Source organism: Sinocyclocheilus grahami, unplaced genomic scaffold (genome assembly GCF_001515645.1).
Source record: "Sinocyclocheilus grahami isolate Dianchi unplaced genomic scaffold, SAMN03320097.WGS_v1.1 scaffold80.1, whole genome shotgun sequence".
Taxonomy (NCBI): Eukaryota; Metazoa; Chordata; class Actinopteri; order Cypriniformes; family Cyprinidae; genus Sinocyclocheilus; species Sinocyclocheilus grahami.
The window spans coordinates 426,546-446,113 of NW_015505259.1; the positions used below are offsets into that span (position 1 = coordinate 426,546).

Consider the following 19,568-nt stretch of genomic DNA (forward strand, 5'->3'; position numbering starts at 1 on the left):
GACATCACTTCACTGTACGCTTACATCACCCTTCAAGCACATTTACCTCAGTCTCCGTCAGGTTTTTATCAGGCCCCATCAAAAACGGTATTAGAAAAGGTTCCAGTGGTCTGTGGCTGCAGAAAAATCCATAAATACATAGTAAAATGGTAGGGTAAAGCCATGGTTCAGACATACTCGCTCGCGCCAATTGACCTTCTTGCTACGAACAATGCAGGAACATTTTGCAACAACGCTCTCGCTCCCCGGTTTTAACACGAGTCAAAGGGACAAGCGGCGCGGGAGAGTGACGTCAGGTAACAAGCCAATGAGAGCGCTTTTCGTTGACACGCCCCCCTCAGACAAAGCTGTGCGAGAATTTGCAGGGAATGTGTTTTACTGTTTGTCATCATGATTCATGAAATATTTCATGGCATTATTGTCAAATGATTGTTTCCAGATGATAGGGCTAGGCAAGAACTTTGAACATAAGGTACAAAAAATATCAACAAAATTAAAAGAGTGTGAGAAATAGACCTTAGTCAGGGTCAGTGTTGGGGAAAGTTACTTTTAAAAGTAATGCATTACAATATCGCGTTACTCCATAAAAAAGTAACTAATTACGGTACTTAGTTACTTTTTATGGAAAGTAATGCGTTACGTTACTTTTGCGTTACTTGTTAAATCTGGACAGGGCTTGCTTGTTTGTTTTTATTCTTGGCAAATATAAAAGCCTTTTCACACCAAAAGTGAAATGAATAAGCCTCAGGCTGAAGAGAAAGTAAATTTACGTCCGTACAGTAGAATGCAGAAGAAGAAATTTCAACACACTTCAGCAGTAAAAAAAGACACATAAATGTTTGTCTAGAGTAGTTTTTGCGTATTAGTACGGTTGAACTGGATCATCGAAGGTCAGAAGCAAAGACATTGCTTAATAGAATGGGATTAAATACATAAAGCATATTTGTGTTGTTTAACATTTAATTATTGCAGGTTTGCGTCATATTCTGAGTTGCATTATTTTTATTCATTTTGAGGAATACTGTATCTGTGTGTTTTTGTGTGTGAGTGAGATGAATTAATGCATATTCATATTTATTTTGAACTACAGTAACATCTGATTTCTCTCAACATGGGGACAGGAGAGCTGTCAATCAATAAATTGAAGGGGAAAAAAAGTAACTTGCGTTACTTATTTGAAAAAGTAACTCAGATATTCTCTTGTAAATTAAACTTGCGTTACTTGTAATATATTACCCCCGACACTGGTCAGGGTAGTGTCATATTTAATCTTTTGACTCGAATGATTATGAGGCTGAGAGAGTGTGTTAAACCTGGGTTAATTCTCAATAAGAATGTTTGTAGATGTATCAAAAATTAGTTGGTAACAAGTGAAGATGGTAATGCTGTTTTTGGAATTGTGGAATCATCCTCCTACATTTTCTTATTACTGTATGTTGAATATTGTTGATGCAGAATTTACTTACAGTGTCATAAATATTAAGTCACTGACTCACTAAAGGTTTAATGGCCCAGCATGCACACACACACACACACACACACACACACACAAGCAGACACAGTACATATGCCTACCTGATTTGGTTTAAGGCTATATTTTACAATATTATACATAGGTTTCTGGCCCAAAACAGTTATGGTTTATTTGCTTCAGTCTTGGCTGTACAGTGACCTGCTTGTGGACCAGATCTGGCAAACAGGAGTGCATTGCCAAAATGCTACCATTCCATGCAACATGTGGGCCATATGAACAGGAGAAAAGTGTGAAAGTCCTGGGCTAGAGTACAAATAAACTGTGACACACAATAAGCCCAGGTTTGGTTGATTTGGTCTGTTCCTGGCTGCATATAGGCACTGATTTATGTTTTTGCCAGTGGGTGACCACCCTCAATATACAATACCTCCATTACGTTAAGAATAGATGTTTATTCTAGCTTTACAGAAAGTCTTTTCTCCTATCTGCCAAAATATATAATCAATATCAAGTAATGGTTGGATATTGGCTTTGTGAGTGTTGTGGAGTCAATGGATCAGTGGAACATTCTGAAATTCCCACTCTATTACAGGAAGTAAATAGTGAAAGACAAAACTTATTAGAGGAGTTGAGCAATAGTACCACAATCTATTGCCACAGCTCCTGGAATGTACATTGTTAACAGTTTGTATGTGTGTGTGTGTGTGTTGACAATGGTGGGCAAATTAAACTACTTTTTTTCTGAAAACATTTTCTTAAAACCAACCAGGCCAAAATTGCCTGTTGAAAGAAACACATGTAAATTTAGCATATTAAAGCATTATATTATAGTTTGCTGTCTTTAAAGGCTGTGCCCTCCGAGGGTTACATTTGTTGGATGCATAGGCCTACATCTTTAAAGGGAAGATTTTAGTTTTTGGTACAGATATTATTCAGAAACAGAATATATTTGTGTGTGGGGGTGCTCTGGGTGTGGTTGTGTGTGTTTAACAGAAGAAAGAAACTCACTGGAACAACTTGAAGCTGGATAAATTGTGGATGAATTTGAATTTTATAATGAAATGCCCCTTTAAGCCTGATATCAGAAAAGTACCATTTCATTCTAAAGAAATGACAGTAATTTAGCCTACACCTCAAGAGGAGGAACAGTCAGTTTTATAGTGGATGCTTTTCTGAAATTAGACAAACTTTTAACCTTCGAATGAGACACAAGTGTGAGGGATCCGTGTACATGGAGAAGGAGCTGAACACACGAGTCTGAGAAACTATAGCGTCTTTGCTCCATGCTAGCAGAAGGTGGCAGTAATGTGCTATTTTAGTTTGCCCCACGCCGGAAACAGCAAAAATTGTTCCATGGGAAATGCGCCTCTGTCGTTCGATAGTAACGGATACGTTATTTGGATTACGTAATTAGATTACAAAAAGAAAGAATCTGCAAATAGTATATGGTACGTTTGATTTATTACACATGAATCAGCAAGTGTAATTGACTGTTTTTGTTTGTACGTTTTATAAGAGCTGTCCACGCCGGAGCCTCGTGTGAAGATGGAGCGGTCTCGTTTAGCCTTTGACCACTGGATGCACAAACACTACTTCACATTCAGGGACACAATAGGGAGAAACATTACCGTTCAGTGCAACCTCTGCCTCCCAAAGATCAACATCTTATCCACTGCAAGGGACTCGACGTCTAATCTAAAGAAGCATTTGGAGGTAACATTAAGTTACATTCGCTCGTCTTCTCAATTTAACACCCATCGATTGCTTTTGTATTGTGTTTTTGAGTTTGTGGGGCAGCTATGCAAAATTAAACTATTTTTTGGTAGATTCCCGGTGGGGTACAGATAGAAGCTTTTGTTACACTCCTAAATGTGAATCTAAGAAAAGAATGTATGATCACATTTAGTGGCTTATAAACACATGTAGGCACTGATTTTCACTTTTATCTGTTTGTCAGGCGAAGTTTTAAGCGAAACGTGGGACAGACGATCAACAAAGTGGGAGTGGTGTTGAGTTTATAGTAAACATTTTTTTATGAACAGTAATAAGTTAGACGTTAGAGTGTTAAATTGGGTCTAGTATTAGCGTTTAATATAATATCCAGTCATAGAATGAAAAAGCTTCATCTGTAATCGATTGGTGTAACGTTAGGTGAGCAGGACTGTTCCTATTGTTTTTTTTATAACTCTTGTTCCGCAAACTCTTTAATTAAACTTTCGACATTATAATGATTTAAATAAAACACGTTAGTAACATTAATTTGTTAGGGGAAAGTGTTGTTGTTATTAATGTAATGCGTGGTCACTTGGGAATGTTTGGTAATACCGCGTGCACGTCTCATGGTTTGTTTATTGTGCTTTGCAGAAGGAATAAATGGCGCTTATATGTCACTATTATAAGTGATTCGGCAACGACATCTTACTGTATGTTTGTAAAAGAGTCTAAAACTATCGAAACATGCATATCCTCTGTAGATTTACATTAAAAAAGAAGCAAACGCTCGTCTGAGAAAATGGCGGACGGCGGTAGTTGCCATTGCCACGGTGGATTGGTCCATTAGCCTACGTTAAGGCGGGCTTACCGAAGTGTTTAACTTTGTTAAATGAAAAATGCTGTCTTGTCTTCGAAATCACCTCCATTCCCTATATAGTGAATATCATATAGTCTACTACACGAGAAAGGAGTGTATGGAAATTGCATTGCGAATTCAGACAATGGTGTAAATATCGCGCGCTGGAGAGGACTCGAACATACTTAAGTGGGAAAAAAGTATGGCTACTAAGTGAAAATTTGACTCAAAAGTCAAAAACATGCTTTAGTGAAAGTAAAAAAAAAAACTTTAAATTGGTATTTAAAATAAGAAGTTACATAGCAAGTGCATAAAACGGAGAAGTTTCTTGTTTAAGCATTTTGAATGATTTTCTTAATGCAAAGTGAATTAATTTCATAAAATGTTCTGTCAAACAGACATAGAAACGTTTTGTTTTATTCACAGAAAAAAAAAAGTACAGTGGGACACAAACACATTCTAAAACAGCGAGATGTGATGAGGCCCTATATCTACCTCTGAAAGACAGACAAACTAAATTGCTCAAAAGTAATTGCTATGAACTGTATGCTTATTATAATTAAAACATACAATATTGACTTTTAAAGCCACTTTTTGTGATGCCAGTTCAGTGCTTATGTCAGCAACAATTGTTATTTGGGGTACTGTGTTTTTTCCCCCCTGAGAATTCTGATATGTAATTAGCAATATTAATCAGCATAAAATGTAATTGAAAGCTGTCATTGTGTAAATAAATAATAAACTTGTGACTGTGCAGTTGTACTCCCCTTAACAGACTTTTTGTCAGACATGTCTACAAGCAGTGCATTTGCTTTAATGCTCAAATAAAAGTTCCATAATCTTGCATAATGGGTAATCTATGTTGTTTGAGGATGGTAGGATATAGTTTGACCAAAAATCTGTATCACACTTTAAAAATTTTATTTTTTTTTTTTAAGGATTCTGGCCATTTCACGGTTTATCACATTTTTTCCATGATTTGGGCCTTTATATGAATCAGAATGACAATTATGTTACAAGTTTATTAGAATTAGTTGTGTGTTATAATAGTTCTAAAAGCTCTCTAACCATTAGTCAGAAGTATATTATGCAGTTAACAGGGATCCCCTCTCAATTCATGATGTCTATGTTGCTTAGCATCTTGTACTGGTATGCCGGTTTTTACAAAATTCATACCATGTGGGTATTTCAAACCAGTTTACAGTTTGAACGGGTAGATTGCCCAGCACTAGAATGATTGAATGTGTGTGCTGAATAATTTACAATATGGTTTTATGTAGATTAGGTTTCTTAATGCACTATATAAGGGAATGGGACAAATACAGAGACAGCTGAACTTTTATACGACTTGGTTTAGGACATGTTTGTTCATAATAGTATGACGAATAATTATAATTCATCAAAGCACTTTATCTGGTCCAACTAGCAATGTAATGGTATGATGATTTTACGGTACACGGCTTTAAATGATAGTATAAGTATTTTAATAAAACCAAAGTAAAGAAATTATTTTTCCATTTAATCTACGTTTAATTAAAAGATAGTCATAAAAAAATGTCTAAATTGCGCCTTTCTCCTCTTTCATTTAAGTGTCACTCACCTTGCCAGATGCGCAAACGCCAGAACACTGAAATGTCGGAGCCTGAGCCTCTTTTTCTCCCACCAAAGCGGCTGAAATCCGCTGTATGGGAGTATTTTGGGTATTTAAAAGACCCAGGAGGCACCATCAATGCTGATGGTTATCCAGTTTGTAGATTGTGTCGGAAAAAAGTGTCGGCTCGGACAGGCAACACTTCAAACATGGCACACCATCTCCGTGACCACCACCCCAAGGAATTTGCAAAGATGAAGGTAAATGAAAATACTGTGAATTGCTAATAAATAAAAGGTAATAAACTATGGATCGCCTTTCATACATATTTTTTTTGTTGGTGCTTTCTGACGTTTACATATGCAGGCCGAATTTTTAATGCAGGAAAAAAAACAACCCAAAAAATTACTGTGAGGAAAAAAAACAGCAATAAATAAGCACCAAATGTAATAAATGATTATACCGGTTTCATTGTACCGTGATGATTTCATACCGTTACACTCCTAGTTCATTTTGGCTCAAAGCCACTGTCCCACTGTATCCAACACGTTAAAGGGATAGTTCACACAAAAATAAAAATGATAATTTACTGATTGTCAGGTTGTTCAGAACCTGTAAGTTGTTGTCTTTTGTGAAACACAAAAAAAGGCATTTTGAAAAAATGATATTTTGATCATACAATGAATATCAATGGGGTCCAAAACAACATTGGACCCCATTGACTTTCATTGTACAAAAGCAGTTTCAAGAGTGACTCGTATCCTTTATTAAGTCATTCATTCATTATTGATTTCAAACCTGGAAAATGTTCTTAGTGAATGAATGAGGCTCTAATAAATATCAATTTTTTTAGGACAACACATACTTATTATTTAATGCCTTAAAGTGTTTTAGCGTTTAATGTGCCTTGGTTTCACCACGTTTAAGCACAGAAAATAAACATCTTGTTTTGACTCATTTTCTTTGTCCTACAGAGAAAGCATTCTGTGGCGTGTAGGAGAAGAATAAGGGATGCACCAAACGTTGAAGCACCAAGCAGTGATGGACCAAGTGTTCTGGAAAATCAAATGGCAGAATCGTCTGAAGCGAAAGAAGACATGATTGATCCCACCACCATTTATCATCAAACATCACAATCAAGGCTAAATACCCTGGTTTTTAATTTTATTGTGGAGGATGTGCAACCCATTTCAATTCTAGAGCAACCTGGCTTCAGGAAGTTGATTGAAGCTTTAAGCAGGGGCAATAAAGTCATGTGTCGAAATACTTTCATCACCAGGCTTGAAGTAGCGTCCAATAAAATGAAAGGGGAGCTAAAAGCGAAACTTGACAAAGTGCAGACATTGTGTACAACTGCTGATGTATGGTCAGTGCAGGACAGAAGTTATTTTGGAATGACTTGTCACTGGCTTGAGGACAATCTCGAAAGGAAGTCTGCTGCTCTTGCCTGCACGAGAATCCCCATCAGCTATACTTGTGAAACTATCATCGCTAAAATTCAAGAAACTCATTCTTCCTATAACATCGAGAGCAAAGTTCAGGCCACCGTCACTGACAACGGTAACAATTTCGTGAAAGCCTTCAAAGAATTCTCTTCCGAGGATGACCAAGAAGTGGAGCAAAGTCGTTTTGAGGATTTGGGCAGTATTCTGTGTGATGGAGAAATGGGTGGAGACTTCTTTCTGAGTTACTTCTTACCACCCCACCAACGGTGTGCTTCTCAAACACTGAACTCGATTGCCTCGAAGGATCTAGCGGATGCTGTCTCAAAGGGACAGGCAGGTAAACTGCACAGCAGTGCAGTTGAAAAATGTGCAGCGATATGGCACAAGACCCAATCATCCACTGAAGCTGCTGATGCAATTGAATCCATTGCAAAAATGCATTTCACAGTTCCTTGTTTGAATCAATGGAGCTCAGAATACTACGCCATTAACAAGCTGATGTCACTTACTGATTCACAGCTCAACCAGCTGTCCGAAGTCTTAGGTGTTCCACATTTTACACCTGATGAAACCGCGTATCTCACAGAATATACTGACGTCTTCAAACCAGTGGCTTTTGCGCTTGAACTTCTGCACGGAGAAGAAAAGTGCTTCCTTGGCATTGTGATACCAACGTTGTTGACCCTTAAAAGGAAGCTCGAGGAGAAGGCAGCAAACACCCGCCTTTTCTCCAAGGTGATTGACAGCACAGTCAAGGCAATTGACTCTCGCTTCAAGCAGGTGTTTGAAAGTTCTGATGCCAGATTGGCCACAGCCACCATGCCACAGTTTAGACTCTGGTGGTTACCAGAAGATGAGAGGGAGAGTCTTCGAGCACAGTTGATCACTGAAGTTTTACAGGTCGACCAAGGGACCGAAGAAACCGAGACCAATGGAGGCCCTGTTCATGAGGATGAATTCTTCTCGTATGGACCTGGAAGTTCTAGCAACAAAGGTGGAAAGAGAGAAGTAGCAGAAGAGGTGTGGCTGTATCTCCAGGGCACAAACAAAGATCTGAAATGCCTAAATGAATTTCCAGGTGTGAAAAAAGTGTTCATCAAGTTCAATACAACTCTACCCTCAAGTGCCCCAGTGCAAGAGCTCTTCAGCAATGGGAGCAATATTGTGACCCCAAAAGGACATCACCTCTCAGATGAACATTTTGAGCGTGTACTCCTTTTACGTTACAACAGCAAAATCACCACTGCTTTGGAATAATTCATGGGGTAACACTGCTGATGTTTATTGTAAATAGATTCTTTTTATTTGATTTTATTAGTTTGAATAGTTAATAGGATATACTGTATGTTCCCTCCCTTTTTATTTTTTCCCAAAATATTACAAAGTTATTCCATACAAAAGCATGTACCACCAAAAAGCTTTGGTAAACATTTATTTCTTAGTAAACATGCAAACAAAAATAAATTTGTTACTTTTTAGACTAGTGTTTCTAGAAATGTTACATGTTAATCGTGGATCCATCTAAATGGATAAAGATTAGTTCTTTCTCTAAATTATAATTTGATGTTAAGAGCTGTTGTTCCGTGCTTAAAATGCATAACTGTAAACACATGTTAAAGCACCAGGTTGCTTAATTAGCAACCGTAAACAAAATATATCACTTGGTGGAAGAATTGTCCATTCTGATGTTACTAATAAATGTATATTTTGAACATTTGGTCTCTTGTTTTATGGTTTCTGCAATCTTTTAAGTAGGGATGCACGATATATCGGCCACCATATCGGTATCGGCCCATATCGGCTCATTTTTGAGTAAAAATATTTTTAAAACGTACACCGTTCAAACTAGGCTGCTTATGTTGAAGTGTTTGGGATGTGGCTTTTAATGATGAGACCTTTTTTGTAATCAGGCTCTCAAAAAGTATATAACAATTTGGATATAGATTTATCGGCCAACATATCGGTTATCGGCTTTCAAAAATAAAGAATAATCGGTTATCGGTATCGGCCAAAATTTTCATATCGGTGCATCCCTACTTTTAAGACCAAGTCACTTAAAGCCACATATTAGTAATTTTGGGCAACTAACTTGTGTATTCATTTTTAGTGAAATCCCACTAATATACAGTCTTGTTTTAAGTAGTATTATTAGAAAACTTTTGTTTATGACACAAGCCTTTATATTAAAGAAATTTGTTTAGCTATAGTGAGCCTTTCATAAAACCCTTGGGACCATACACCATGTGAGTGGACTTAATTATGATCTGAGCCGTCATGCAGGGGTGCCAGACTTAGCTTTTAGAAGATCTAACAGCTTGATTAAATGATTCAGGCTTGTCCCTCCAGGAATGGTGTTTCATACCCCTGATCTTATCCACCTTTTTCCTAACGAGCCTACTGCGTTTTAAATTATGGTTTGGGTTAGTTCCACTCAAAAAGACTGCAACAAATAATTTCAGATTGCGCTACAAATAATCCTTATAGTCATTTGGACTGAATGGGCTGTACATTTTCATTCATTTTCTATTTTCAGGAGAATAATTTTACGTGATCTAACAGAATAGCTCCTTTCAGCCCACTGCATTATTTTCATGTTTCCTTTGTATTCTGCTGTATGTACAGTGGGTACGGAAAGTATTCAGACCCCCTTAAATTTTTCACTCTGCTATTTTGCAGCCATTTGGTAAAATCATTTGTTAATTTTTTTTCCTCATTAATGTACACACAGCACCCCATATTGACAGAAAAACACAGAATTGTTGACATTTTTGCAGCTTTATTAAAAAAGAAAAACTGAAATATCACATGGTCCTAAGTATTCAGACCCTTTGCTGTGACACTCATATATTTAACTCAGGTGCTGTCCATTTCTTCTGATCATCCTTGAGATGGTTCTACACCTTCATTTGAGTCCAGCTGTGTTGAAGACAACATATACTGTGCAATTGAGGTCTGCTCTCCCGATTTAATTTTAATATAAACCATGAATAATTTCCTGGAATGCACTAAGAATTTTTTATTTTTCTCCCCAAATCCTCATGTCTTTCTCCAAGTTTGTTTTCACATGAATGCTGTAAAATGTAATTGTTATGAAGTATACGTGTCCATAAAATTGATGGATAGGAGGAGGATCTTGAGGAGTTACTCGGTGTATTGAAAGTCATTTGTTAATGCGTTACACTTTTACATTTCCTTTTGATGGTTGAAGGGTGAGTAAAATGTCACCTCATTGCACCCAGTTTTTGAAAATGCTTATTACTGAGTTCATAGAGTGAAACTTTTGCTAATTGTGAACAGTGTATACATAATTTGTGCAAAGTGTCATGGGGTGTAGGAAAAAGGTGGATAGAGCAGTGGTTTTCAGTCCTGGTCCTGGGGATCCATACTGCACATTTTGATTGTCTTGCATATTCGGCCCTGATTCAGATCATCATCAGGGGCTGGGATTCACGAAACATTTTTCTTAACTGCCATTTTCTTCTTCTTTTCTAACTTAAGAAAAAAGTTACGAATATTTTGTGTTCCCAAAAAGACTTTTAAGAATGTTTGAATCTTTTTTCTTAAGTTAGTTTGTGAGACAAAACTTAAGAAGAATTCAAATTCTTGAAAAGAATCTTCTTAAAAATCATCCTAAATAACTTAAAGTTAGTCTAACCTCAGATTTGTCTTAAATACCAGTTGTAGGAATGATTTAATCTTTTAAATAATGATTTTAGTGCCAAAAAAAAAACGGCGCAAATGAATGAAACAGATTGCTTCATCTTAAGAAAGGACATTTATAAGTAGGCTAACAGTTCAAAAACATGGCGCATTAAAAGTGCGAAGCCGAGCGCCAATCAAGTTGGTCGCGACGAAAATAGTGCGCGCTTATTATGATTAGAGTATTCTAAAAAAGATTATTAAAAAGACAATCCTTGAAGTGCGAGTTTATCAGTCCGTCTTCAGCCATGTATTCAGTCAGATAAAGACAGTCATTTTCTTTTTAAGAAAAAAAGATGTTCATAAGAACATACTTGAGAATTTCTTAGAATTTTTGAAGAATTGCACTTAAGAACTTTCTTACGAACTTTGCAGAATTTATCTTAAAGGGGTCATATGATGCAATTTCAAGTTTTCCTTTCTCTGGAGTGTTACAAGCTGATTGTGCGTAGATAAGATCCCTGAAGTTGCAAAGACTAAAGTCTCAAAACCAAAGAAATATACTTTATCAAAGTTAAGACTCTGCCACGCCCCCCTAAAACGGCTCGTTCTAACTTCTTATGAAGATTTTCGTGAATCCGGCCCCAGGGCCCGTATTTATCAAGCCTCTGAGAATTAGTCGCAAGAACGTTGCTAAGAATTGACTTCCATGTAAAAAAACTTATTGGCTCAAAGCTGGTATCAAGCATCTCATTAAGTGGCATAAGTCGTAATTTAAGCGAAGTGTAGTACTAAATCTTATGTGTCAGCAAGAGGCGAAACTGATTCTTTTTGGGTAACAGCCACTAGGTGGCGTTTCGGTAGCGCGGTCGCCATTTTGCTGTGAAAATTCCAACTGGACAACAGATACACAGAAATAGACCAATGCAGTAACACCGAAAGACTGAATAAAAGAATGCAATGTTGGGCAATCCACTGCAAAAACTATCAGTGTGACAGTAAAAATCTTGCCTTTCATCGTTTTCCCAAAGATCCTGACAATATTCACAAAAGTGTTTTGAAGTGGGATGTAGCGCTGTTTTATACAGCTGCTAACTTGAACTGTTTTTAGTCTAGTAGTAAACTTAAATCTAGGGATGCACCGATACTGGTATCAGTATCGGGCCCGATACTGAGCTCCTGTACTCGTACTCGTTAAAATGCCCCGATACCAAACGCCGATACCACACTGTATGTAATAAGTGCCATATTCAGACAAAGAAACACCGACAACAGACAGCAGAATGGAGTTATTAGAGATTAAAGATGTCTACGAAGTATATGTATGCAGTGAATATAAAACATTCAGTATTAATGCCTAGCTGATTTGCGCCAGCTGGTAAGCAAATCACACTGAGTAGATTGAGCGCGCGGCGGCGCAGATGCGTGAGCTTGTCAGTGAATATCCCTTTCTCACAGACATCACTGGAAAGTTTGTAGTTCGGTCGGATATGTCAAAAAGAAGTAAGTAAAACAATGCACACGTTACTTAACGGTAGGGAGGGAGAGAGAGAGAGCGTGCACTATACAGTCAAACCAAAAATTATTCAGAGACCAGATATAATTTTTTCTATTTTTTTTTACTAGTGGGTGTAGGGCACTATAGTTCATTTATGTAAGTGAGGATAGCAAAATAAACTAAACTGTGATATATTATACCCAAGATTTCTTCATACAGTGGACTACCAGTAAAATTTATACAAAAATTATTCAGACCAAGTCTGGGGGAAAAAAAAAAAGTTCAGGTTTGCATGAATCTGGATGACAGCATGCCCAGGAGACTACAGGCTGTTATTAAGGCTAAGGGTCACCCGACAAAGTATTGATAGTTGTGTAAATATTGACAGCTGTTTGAATAATTTTTGGTTGATTGTAATCCATTACATACCTTTCTATGAAAGTTATCTGACATTATCAAGATGAATTTGTTCTGACACAGTTTAACTCTGAGTTCTTGTCATATTTTATTACAATTTTCTAAACTATAGCGAATAAACTGATAATGTGAGAAAGGTGTCTGAATAAATTTTGGTTTGACTGTATCTATTTGATAAATGAAGTTAACCAACTAACATTTTACATACCCTTTTGGTTTTTGTACCCAATATTTAAAAAAATTTACAAATGCAATGAAAATATTGGTATCGGTACTCTGTATCGGCAAGTACCAAAAATAAAAGTATCGTATCGGGCGAGTACTGGAAAAAGTGCTATCAGTGCATCCCTACTTAAATCCTTTTAGGAACTGCAGTTCCTAGCCATAGAAACCATAATAATGATTTATATGGATATGACACTAAGTAATGAGCTTATGCAACTTTACACATTTACAATTACTTACTATATTATTATTTAATATTACTCCACTAGGTCTGAAATATATATATTGTACGTTTTAATCCCCTGGAACACACTACAAACATGATGATCTAGATAAGACATGATGCATTGCTGTGTCTCTGTCATAATTAAATAATTAAACAATTTTGGAGAAAGTGGCTGTACGTGTGTTTTTTTTATTTTTACAGTCTTCCTTTAACGGACATTACTGCAAAAACAGTTTACTGTCAAGCTGTTATATTCCTGTTATATATTTATTGTCCAACATTACTAATCTTTCTGTCATTAATTTAATATGTTGGTATTAATTCAGTGTTTATAATGCTAACACTTGAACTTAAAATATTTTCGAAAATATTTTGCTCTCTAGAAACTGACATGGCTTCTAGAGAGCAAAAGGTTTTGTGAAAAAAGGGAAGACTTTAAAATAAAGTCTGTAACGTAAACTGTTAAAAGGATTTGATGATAGTCTAGTGATTGTACGTTATTGTTGTCATCGTTCAGGTTGTATTTCAGCTTTAACTATTGTTATATATAAATGTTTAATAAAATGCTCTTGGTATAAACCAATCCCCCTCTCTGTCTAAACAAGTGAGGTCTTAGTTGCACTTTGCTATTATGGTTACAAACAGTAATGAAAAAGCGACATTAAAACACAGAGGTTGAGTTTCCTTCATAGATTTTTACATATGAATTATTAAACAAAAACCTGAGTTTGAATGTGTTAGTACTTATTATCCAGTTTATTACTTCCCATTATTCATAAGCATTGTAAATCTTGTAAAAACAATCTCTCCTTATCAATATCTCAAGTATATCTCAAACTGGGAAGAGAATGCTGGCAATTAATGAGCGCTGCTGTAAGAACAGTACTGAGAACCAAGCTTGCCATGGTATACATTAATACAGTTATAGGCTATGTGTGAATGTATGGGATAATCCACAGCTAGGTTTGCGTTTCACAATGTTAATGCAAGACGTGGAGGTAAAGAACCACCTGTGGTGGTAATCATTGTTAGCCCACTTATATCAGGGTCACATGTCAACACTGACAAAAGTTTCTATTGATATTAGCAGTGCAAAATTTAACTGGAAGTCTGTTATTTGTCATTATTCTGCTCAAACCATCAATAACTACCAGTTGATTTTACATGTTGATTTTGCATTCCTGTCAAAAAAAAAAAGTAATTAATTACTATCACAAAATTAGACATATCAGAAAGTTATTTTATGTAATTATATAGTATAATTATAATACATATTTAGAAATAGATTCACAGTTCAACATTTAGGAATATTGTATTTTGCCGTGAAACATGCATCAATGAAATGCACAAGAATCTGAACATAGACAGATTTTTTGCTTAAAATGGCTATGTGTGAATGTATGGGATAATCCACAGCTAGGTTTGCGTTTCACAATGTTAATGCAAGACGTGGAGGTAATCATTGTTAGCCCACTTATATCAGGGTCACATGTCAACACTGACAAAAGTTTCTATTGATATTAGCAGTGCAAAATTTAACTGGAAGTCTGTTATTTGTCATTATTCTGCTCAAACCATCAATAACTACCAGTTGATTTTACATGTTGATTTTGCATTCCTGTCAAAAAAAAAAAGTAATTAATTACTATCACAAAATTAGACATATCAGAAAGTTATTTTATGTAATTATATAGTATAATTATAATACATATTTAGAAATAGATTCACAGTTCAACATTTAGGAATATTGTATTTTGCCGTGAAACATGCATCAATGAAATGCACAAGAATCTGAACATAGACAGATTTTTTGCTTAAAATGACTTGCTGACAAAAGTAAAGTATAAAAAGTCTTAGCGCAGACAAAAGAAAAAAACCCAATGGCCAGTGAGATGAGGTTGCACAAGGTTATTGTTTAGAACATATACACTGGTGTGAAAAAGTGTTGCCTGTTTTCTTATTTTTTTGCGTGTTTGTCACACTTTAATGTTTCAGATCATCAAACAAATTTAAATATTAGTCAAAGATAACAAGTAAACACAACATGCAGGTTTTAAATGAAGGTTTTTATTAAGAGAAAACAAAATCCAAAAGTACATGGCTCTGTGTGAAGAAGTGTTTGCTCCCCTGTTAAAACTGTGGTTTATCACACCTGAGTTCAATTTCTCTAGCCACACCCAGGCCTGATTACTGCCACACCTGTTCGCAATCAAGAAATCTCTTAAATAGGACCTGCCTGACAAAGTGAAGTAGACCAAAAGATCCAAGTTTTTACTTATCCAATGATGTTTGTGATGTAGAGTATCATGCAAGAAAATGCACGTAAATATGAAACTATTAATATTTAGTCTTCAACCATTCATTGTGAAAATTAGGAGTTATATACAACCCCTGGCAAAAATTATGGAATCACCACACTTAGATGATGTTCACCCAACTATTTTACTTTATAAATTATTATTTTTTTAAATCAGATATAACACAAACCAATTTTTGTTTAATAATTCAACACTCTGGTTACCTAAAACATACTTCAAACAAATTAAATTAAACTTTTAATTAATGTAAAATTATTTTTCATATCAAGTAAAGGAAAAAATTATGGAATCATTCAATGTTGAGGAAAAAATTATGGAAATGTCCCAACTCATTTATGATATGGGGTTGCATGTCAGGTATAGGAGCAGGGGAAATGGCAATCCATACCTCAACAGTCAACACATTAAAATGTTGGACACTTTTCTCATTCCATCAACTGAAAAGAAGTTTGGTGATAATGATGTCATTTTTCAGGATGATAATGCATCTTGCCACAGAACAAAGAGTGTTAGCTTTTCATCAGGAAAGGCATATCAACTCAATAACATGGCCAGCAAACAGTCCAGATCTCAATCAGATTAAAACTATTTTTAATGGAAATTGAAAAAAAACTGGCTCATGGCAAGGCTCCATCTTGCAAAGCTGATCCGTCAACTGATATTCAAGACCGTTGGAACCAGCTTGATGAAGAATATTGTTTTTCATTAGTCCATGCCTTAAAGAATTCAGGCCGACATAAAAGCCAGAGGTGGAGTAAGAAAAGAAAGTACTAATTGTGTTTTTTGGTTGAGGATTCCATATTTTTTCCCCCTCAACATTGAATGATTCCATAATTTTTTCCCCTACTTGATATGGAAAACAATTTTCCATTAATTAAAGGAGTTTAATCTCATTTGTTTGAGATATGTTTTACATAACCAGAATGTTGAATTATTAAACAAAAATTGTTTTGTCATATCTGTGATTCGTTTATTTGTTGTGAACTAAACAATTTGGGTGAACATCATCTAAGTGTGGTGATTCCATAATTTTTTGCCAGGGGTTGTAAATAAAATTAGGAATGCTATGTTGTTGAATTATATACTTTTTGACTTTCATGAGCTGTAAGCTCTAATCACCAAAATTAAAAAACAAAACAAAAAAACATTTGACATTTTTTACTTGTAATGAATCTAGAATATATTTCAAAAAGTTAAACTTTCATAAGTAAAAAAAATTAAATAAAACTTTCACAAAAACTTTTTTAGATGCACCTGTAGAAAATAGATTTGTTTCATGCTGACTTTAAAATGTCAAGAAATTAGATAAGTAAAAAGTATCTTTTAAAAACATCTCTGACCACATTGCAGATGAGTAAATATTAGAAATGTTTATTGAACAATTCAATTTTGATGATGACAAATGGAACAAGGCAAATTCTATTGGAGTACAAAAAAAATGGGGTTGTAGGAGAGGAAACAGCAGTAGTATTTTTCTTTAGTCCATCCTGGCCTTCAGGGTACGTGTGGTTATCTTATCCTTCTCACTGTAAAAAAAAATATATTCTTAATGTATTCTTTATTCTTAATGTTTTGTGCAGATTGAAATCAGTTAATTAAAAGTTAATGATTGTCATACTATCACTAAGGTTGATGACAGTTGATGATATACTTACACGACATGAACAACGACTCCCATTCCAGACACTGCATCTCTGTCAACAGCGTTCAGCATGGCCTGAGAGATGGTCTCAAATAAATCCTCTTAATCTTGTTAAAAGTTACATGCTGTGGCCGAGCTGGAGCATTTCCTGAGCATCAACCCGGTGAATGAACAGCAATATGAAAGCGGCTTCACGAGACTAATGATGAGCATAGACAACAGACAGAGAATTAAATATAGCGTTTTTATTTCCAACATGCGCTCATTCATGGCTGTATTTAATTAATGCAAAGTTACGTCTTTATTGGGAGAGGACTTGACGGATTATTTTAGCCTACGTGACTCCGACTTCATGAGACGATGAACGCAACGCTGCATTTCTCGTCCGGTGTGCGACCTGAAACGCTGTTTTTTTCACCTCTATGGCTTCCGAAAGCGGATGATGTCAGGAAACAGTGGTTGCCATTTATTTTTTAACTCTGTTCCTGAGCATTATAAGCCCAATTTGCTATTGTGTGCTGCGCATTTTACTGAGGACAGCTTCCACAACATGGAGTACAGTGCCGGATTCGCCAAAAAGCTTTTGTTGAAAGACGGAGCAAGGGGCGTAGCAGTACTGAAACACCATCTAAGCTGTTCGCCAATCACAATGCACAGGGACAGCTAACCAATCACAACACATTTTGTTTTTCGGAAGGCGGACCTTCATCCAAACCGGAACTAATTGAGCCGTTTGTGCCAGGCTGGGGAGAAAGGTATTTTTATAATGTAAATTATGTGAAAAATAATGTGTTTTTCGAACCACCAAGCATGAGAGCATGTTCTAGTACACCCCCAAAACAAAATCAAGACTTTGTAAAAGAGCATAATAGGACCCCTTTAAATATCGGGTAAATCGATATATCGGTCGATCTCGATTTAAAATCCCTATGGGAAAAACACTTTCAATACAAGTGAGTGGGCACTGTAGCACTATTACAGTTAAGGTCAACAACAACAACAAAAAACTATTTACCACTAATTGAATGCATTTGTTGTTCCACTAATTCCCTTCAATTTTCAGCAATTGGTTTTCTCTTTGCCAATTGACAGAAACTAGCAGATACAGACGTGCATTTTTTTTTTTTTTTACCTCCTCTCATACAGAAGGTTGGACACCATGCTCATGAAGGTCTTCGGCTTGATCTGACGACCTTCCTTCAGCTCATACAAGTTCAAGCGGAACTTCAGCCTTTGAGATCTAAAACGAGAGAGAAAGGTAAAAACCAGAAGGTATTTAAAAAGAAAAATGACAAGTGCTATGTTTAATATCAAATATTCGAATGCATCTGACACTATTCATACACAGTTTGTACATCTGTGGCAAGGCCAGCCAGCCCGATGTAGAGTCTGTCTCCCATAGGGAAGATTTTCTGGAAGTCGGTGGTAACCAGCTGTGCCTGGATGCCAAACCTCCGGTCTGATGCTATTGCCACACATTCCTTTCCACGCATCGCCATGACGGCACCTCCATTATATGACATAATAGACTATGGGAAGATGACAATAAAACAACAAACTTATAAGATTAAACAACTGCACTTTTCTATACAGTCTGACTAGATATCATATACATATTTGAAACAGTTATTATATAGGCTTAAAAAAAACTACAATGCTTATCACTGTATAACAACATACACATATATCACAAAGATCACTTACAGAACAGGATAAGAAACATGCGATAGAGCAAAGCAATAAAATACATTTTCAAACAAGATACAATAAATAGAGATAGTTTAATGAAAAGATATTTTGTATGACTAGGCACTTTGCAAATGTTACCCAACTCCACATCTGAAATGCGTATAAAAGCTAACACATTTGATCAAGATGAGTTCATACTGAATTCCCCTGTTAATGCCGATGCAATTATGAAAATCATGATTTAAAATACGTCTACACACGACTGATCACCATCCATATTTAGCCCAGGCATCCAAATGCAACACTGTTAGTTTCGTTTTAAATATGATCGACTCAAACAATAGTACACACTCCATATAACTAAAGCTTATTATGCATGTGGAATGCATTTAATTAAACCATATTAAAAAGGAAAATAAGATGCAGGTTAGGACAAATAACTTTATAAATTCTTTCGCCTGGAAAGATGAGATGGCAAATGAGCTAACGTTACTGTGCTAATAACGACGATTAACTGTACATTCAACAAACACTTAATTCAAACGCGTTCACTTACCATGATGGCAAATGTAATAAGCAGGCACCAATATGAGAACTATTGATAAGATTTGATTATGTTATGCTGAAAATAAAGCTGTAGACCGGGTTACACACGGTGACTACACACTTTCTTTCAAGCGCTGCTAGTTGTTCCTGCTGCTCACGTCATTTCCGACGGCCGCGGTCCCTACAGCGCCTTCTTCTTCTTCTTATATTTTTACGGCGGTTGGCATCCAGCGTATTGGTGCATTACCGCCACCTTCTGCTCCGGAGTGTGGATCAGAAAATAGGTTTA

General features: G+C 36.0%; 2 protein-coding genes across 3 annotated transcripts; one reads left to right on the plus strand and one right to left on the minus strand.

The window, feature by feature from the left end:
* Positions 1 to 2,830: 2,830 nt before the first annotated feature.
* zbedx (zinc finger BED-type containing X) lies at positions 2,831 to 8,697 on the plus strand. Of its 2 annotated transcripts, XM_016273624.1 has the most exons (3): positions 2,831 to 3,187; positions 5,634 to 5,894; positions 6,609 to 8,697. In XM_016273624.1, the coding sequence occupies exons 1-3, from the start codon at positions 3,020 to 3,022 to the stop codon at positions 8,334 to 8,336; spliced, it is 2,157 nt and encodes a 718-aa protein (XP_016129110.1). In that variant the 5' UTR covers positions 2,831 to 3,019; the 3' UTR covers positions 8,337 to 8,697. The 2 variants fall into 2 exon arrangements, with proteins under 2 accessions (XP_016129110.1, XP_016129111.1); XM_016273625.1 differs by lacking the exon at positions 5,634 to 5,894.
* An 8,056-nt stretch (positions 8,698 to 16,753) lies between these two features.
* LOC107586359 (proteasome subunit beta type-3-like) lies at positions 16,754 to 19,463 on the minus strand. Its single transcript, XM_016273680.1, has 6 exons — positions 19,290 to 19,463; positions 18,389 to 18,573; positions 18,177 to 18,284; positions 17,383 to 17,441; positions 17,058 to 17,145; positions 16,754 to 16,928 (listed from the first exon to the last, which is right to left on the minus strand). The coding sequence occupies exons 1-6, from the start codon at positions 19,290 to 19,292 to the stop codon at positions 16,880 to 16,882; spliced, it is 492 nt and encodes a 163-aa protein (XP_016129166.1). The 5' UTR covers positions 19,293 to 19,463; the 3' UTR covers positions 16,754 to 16,879.
* Positions 19,464 to 19,568: the final 105 nt, after the last annotated feature.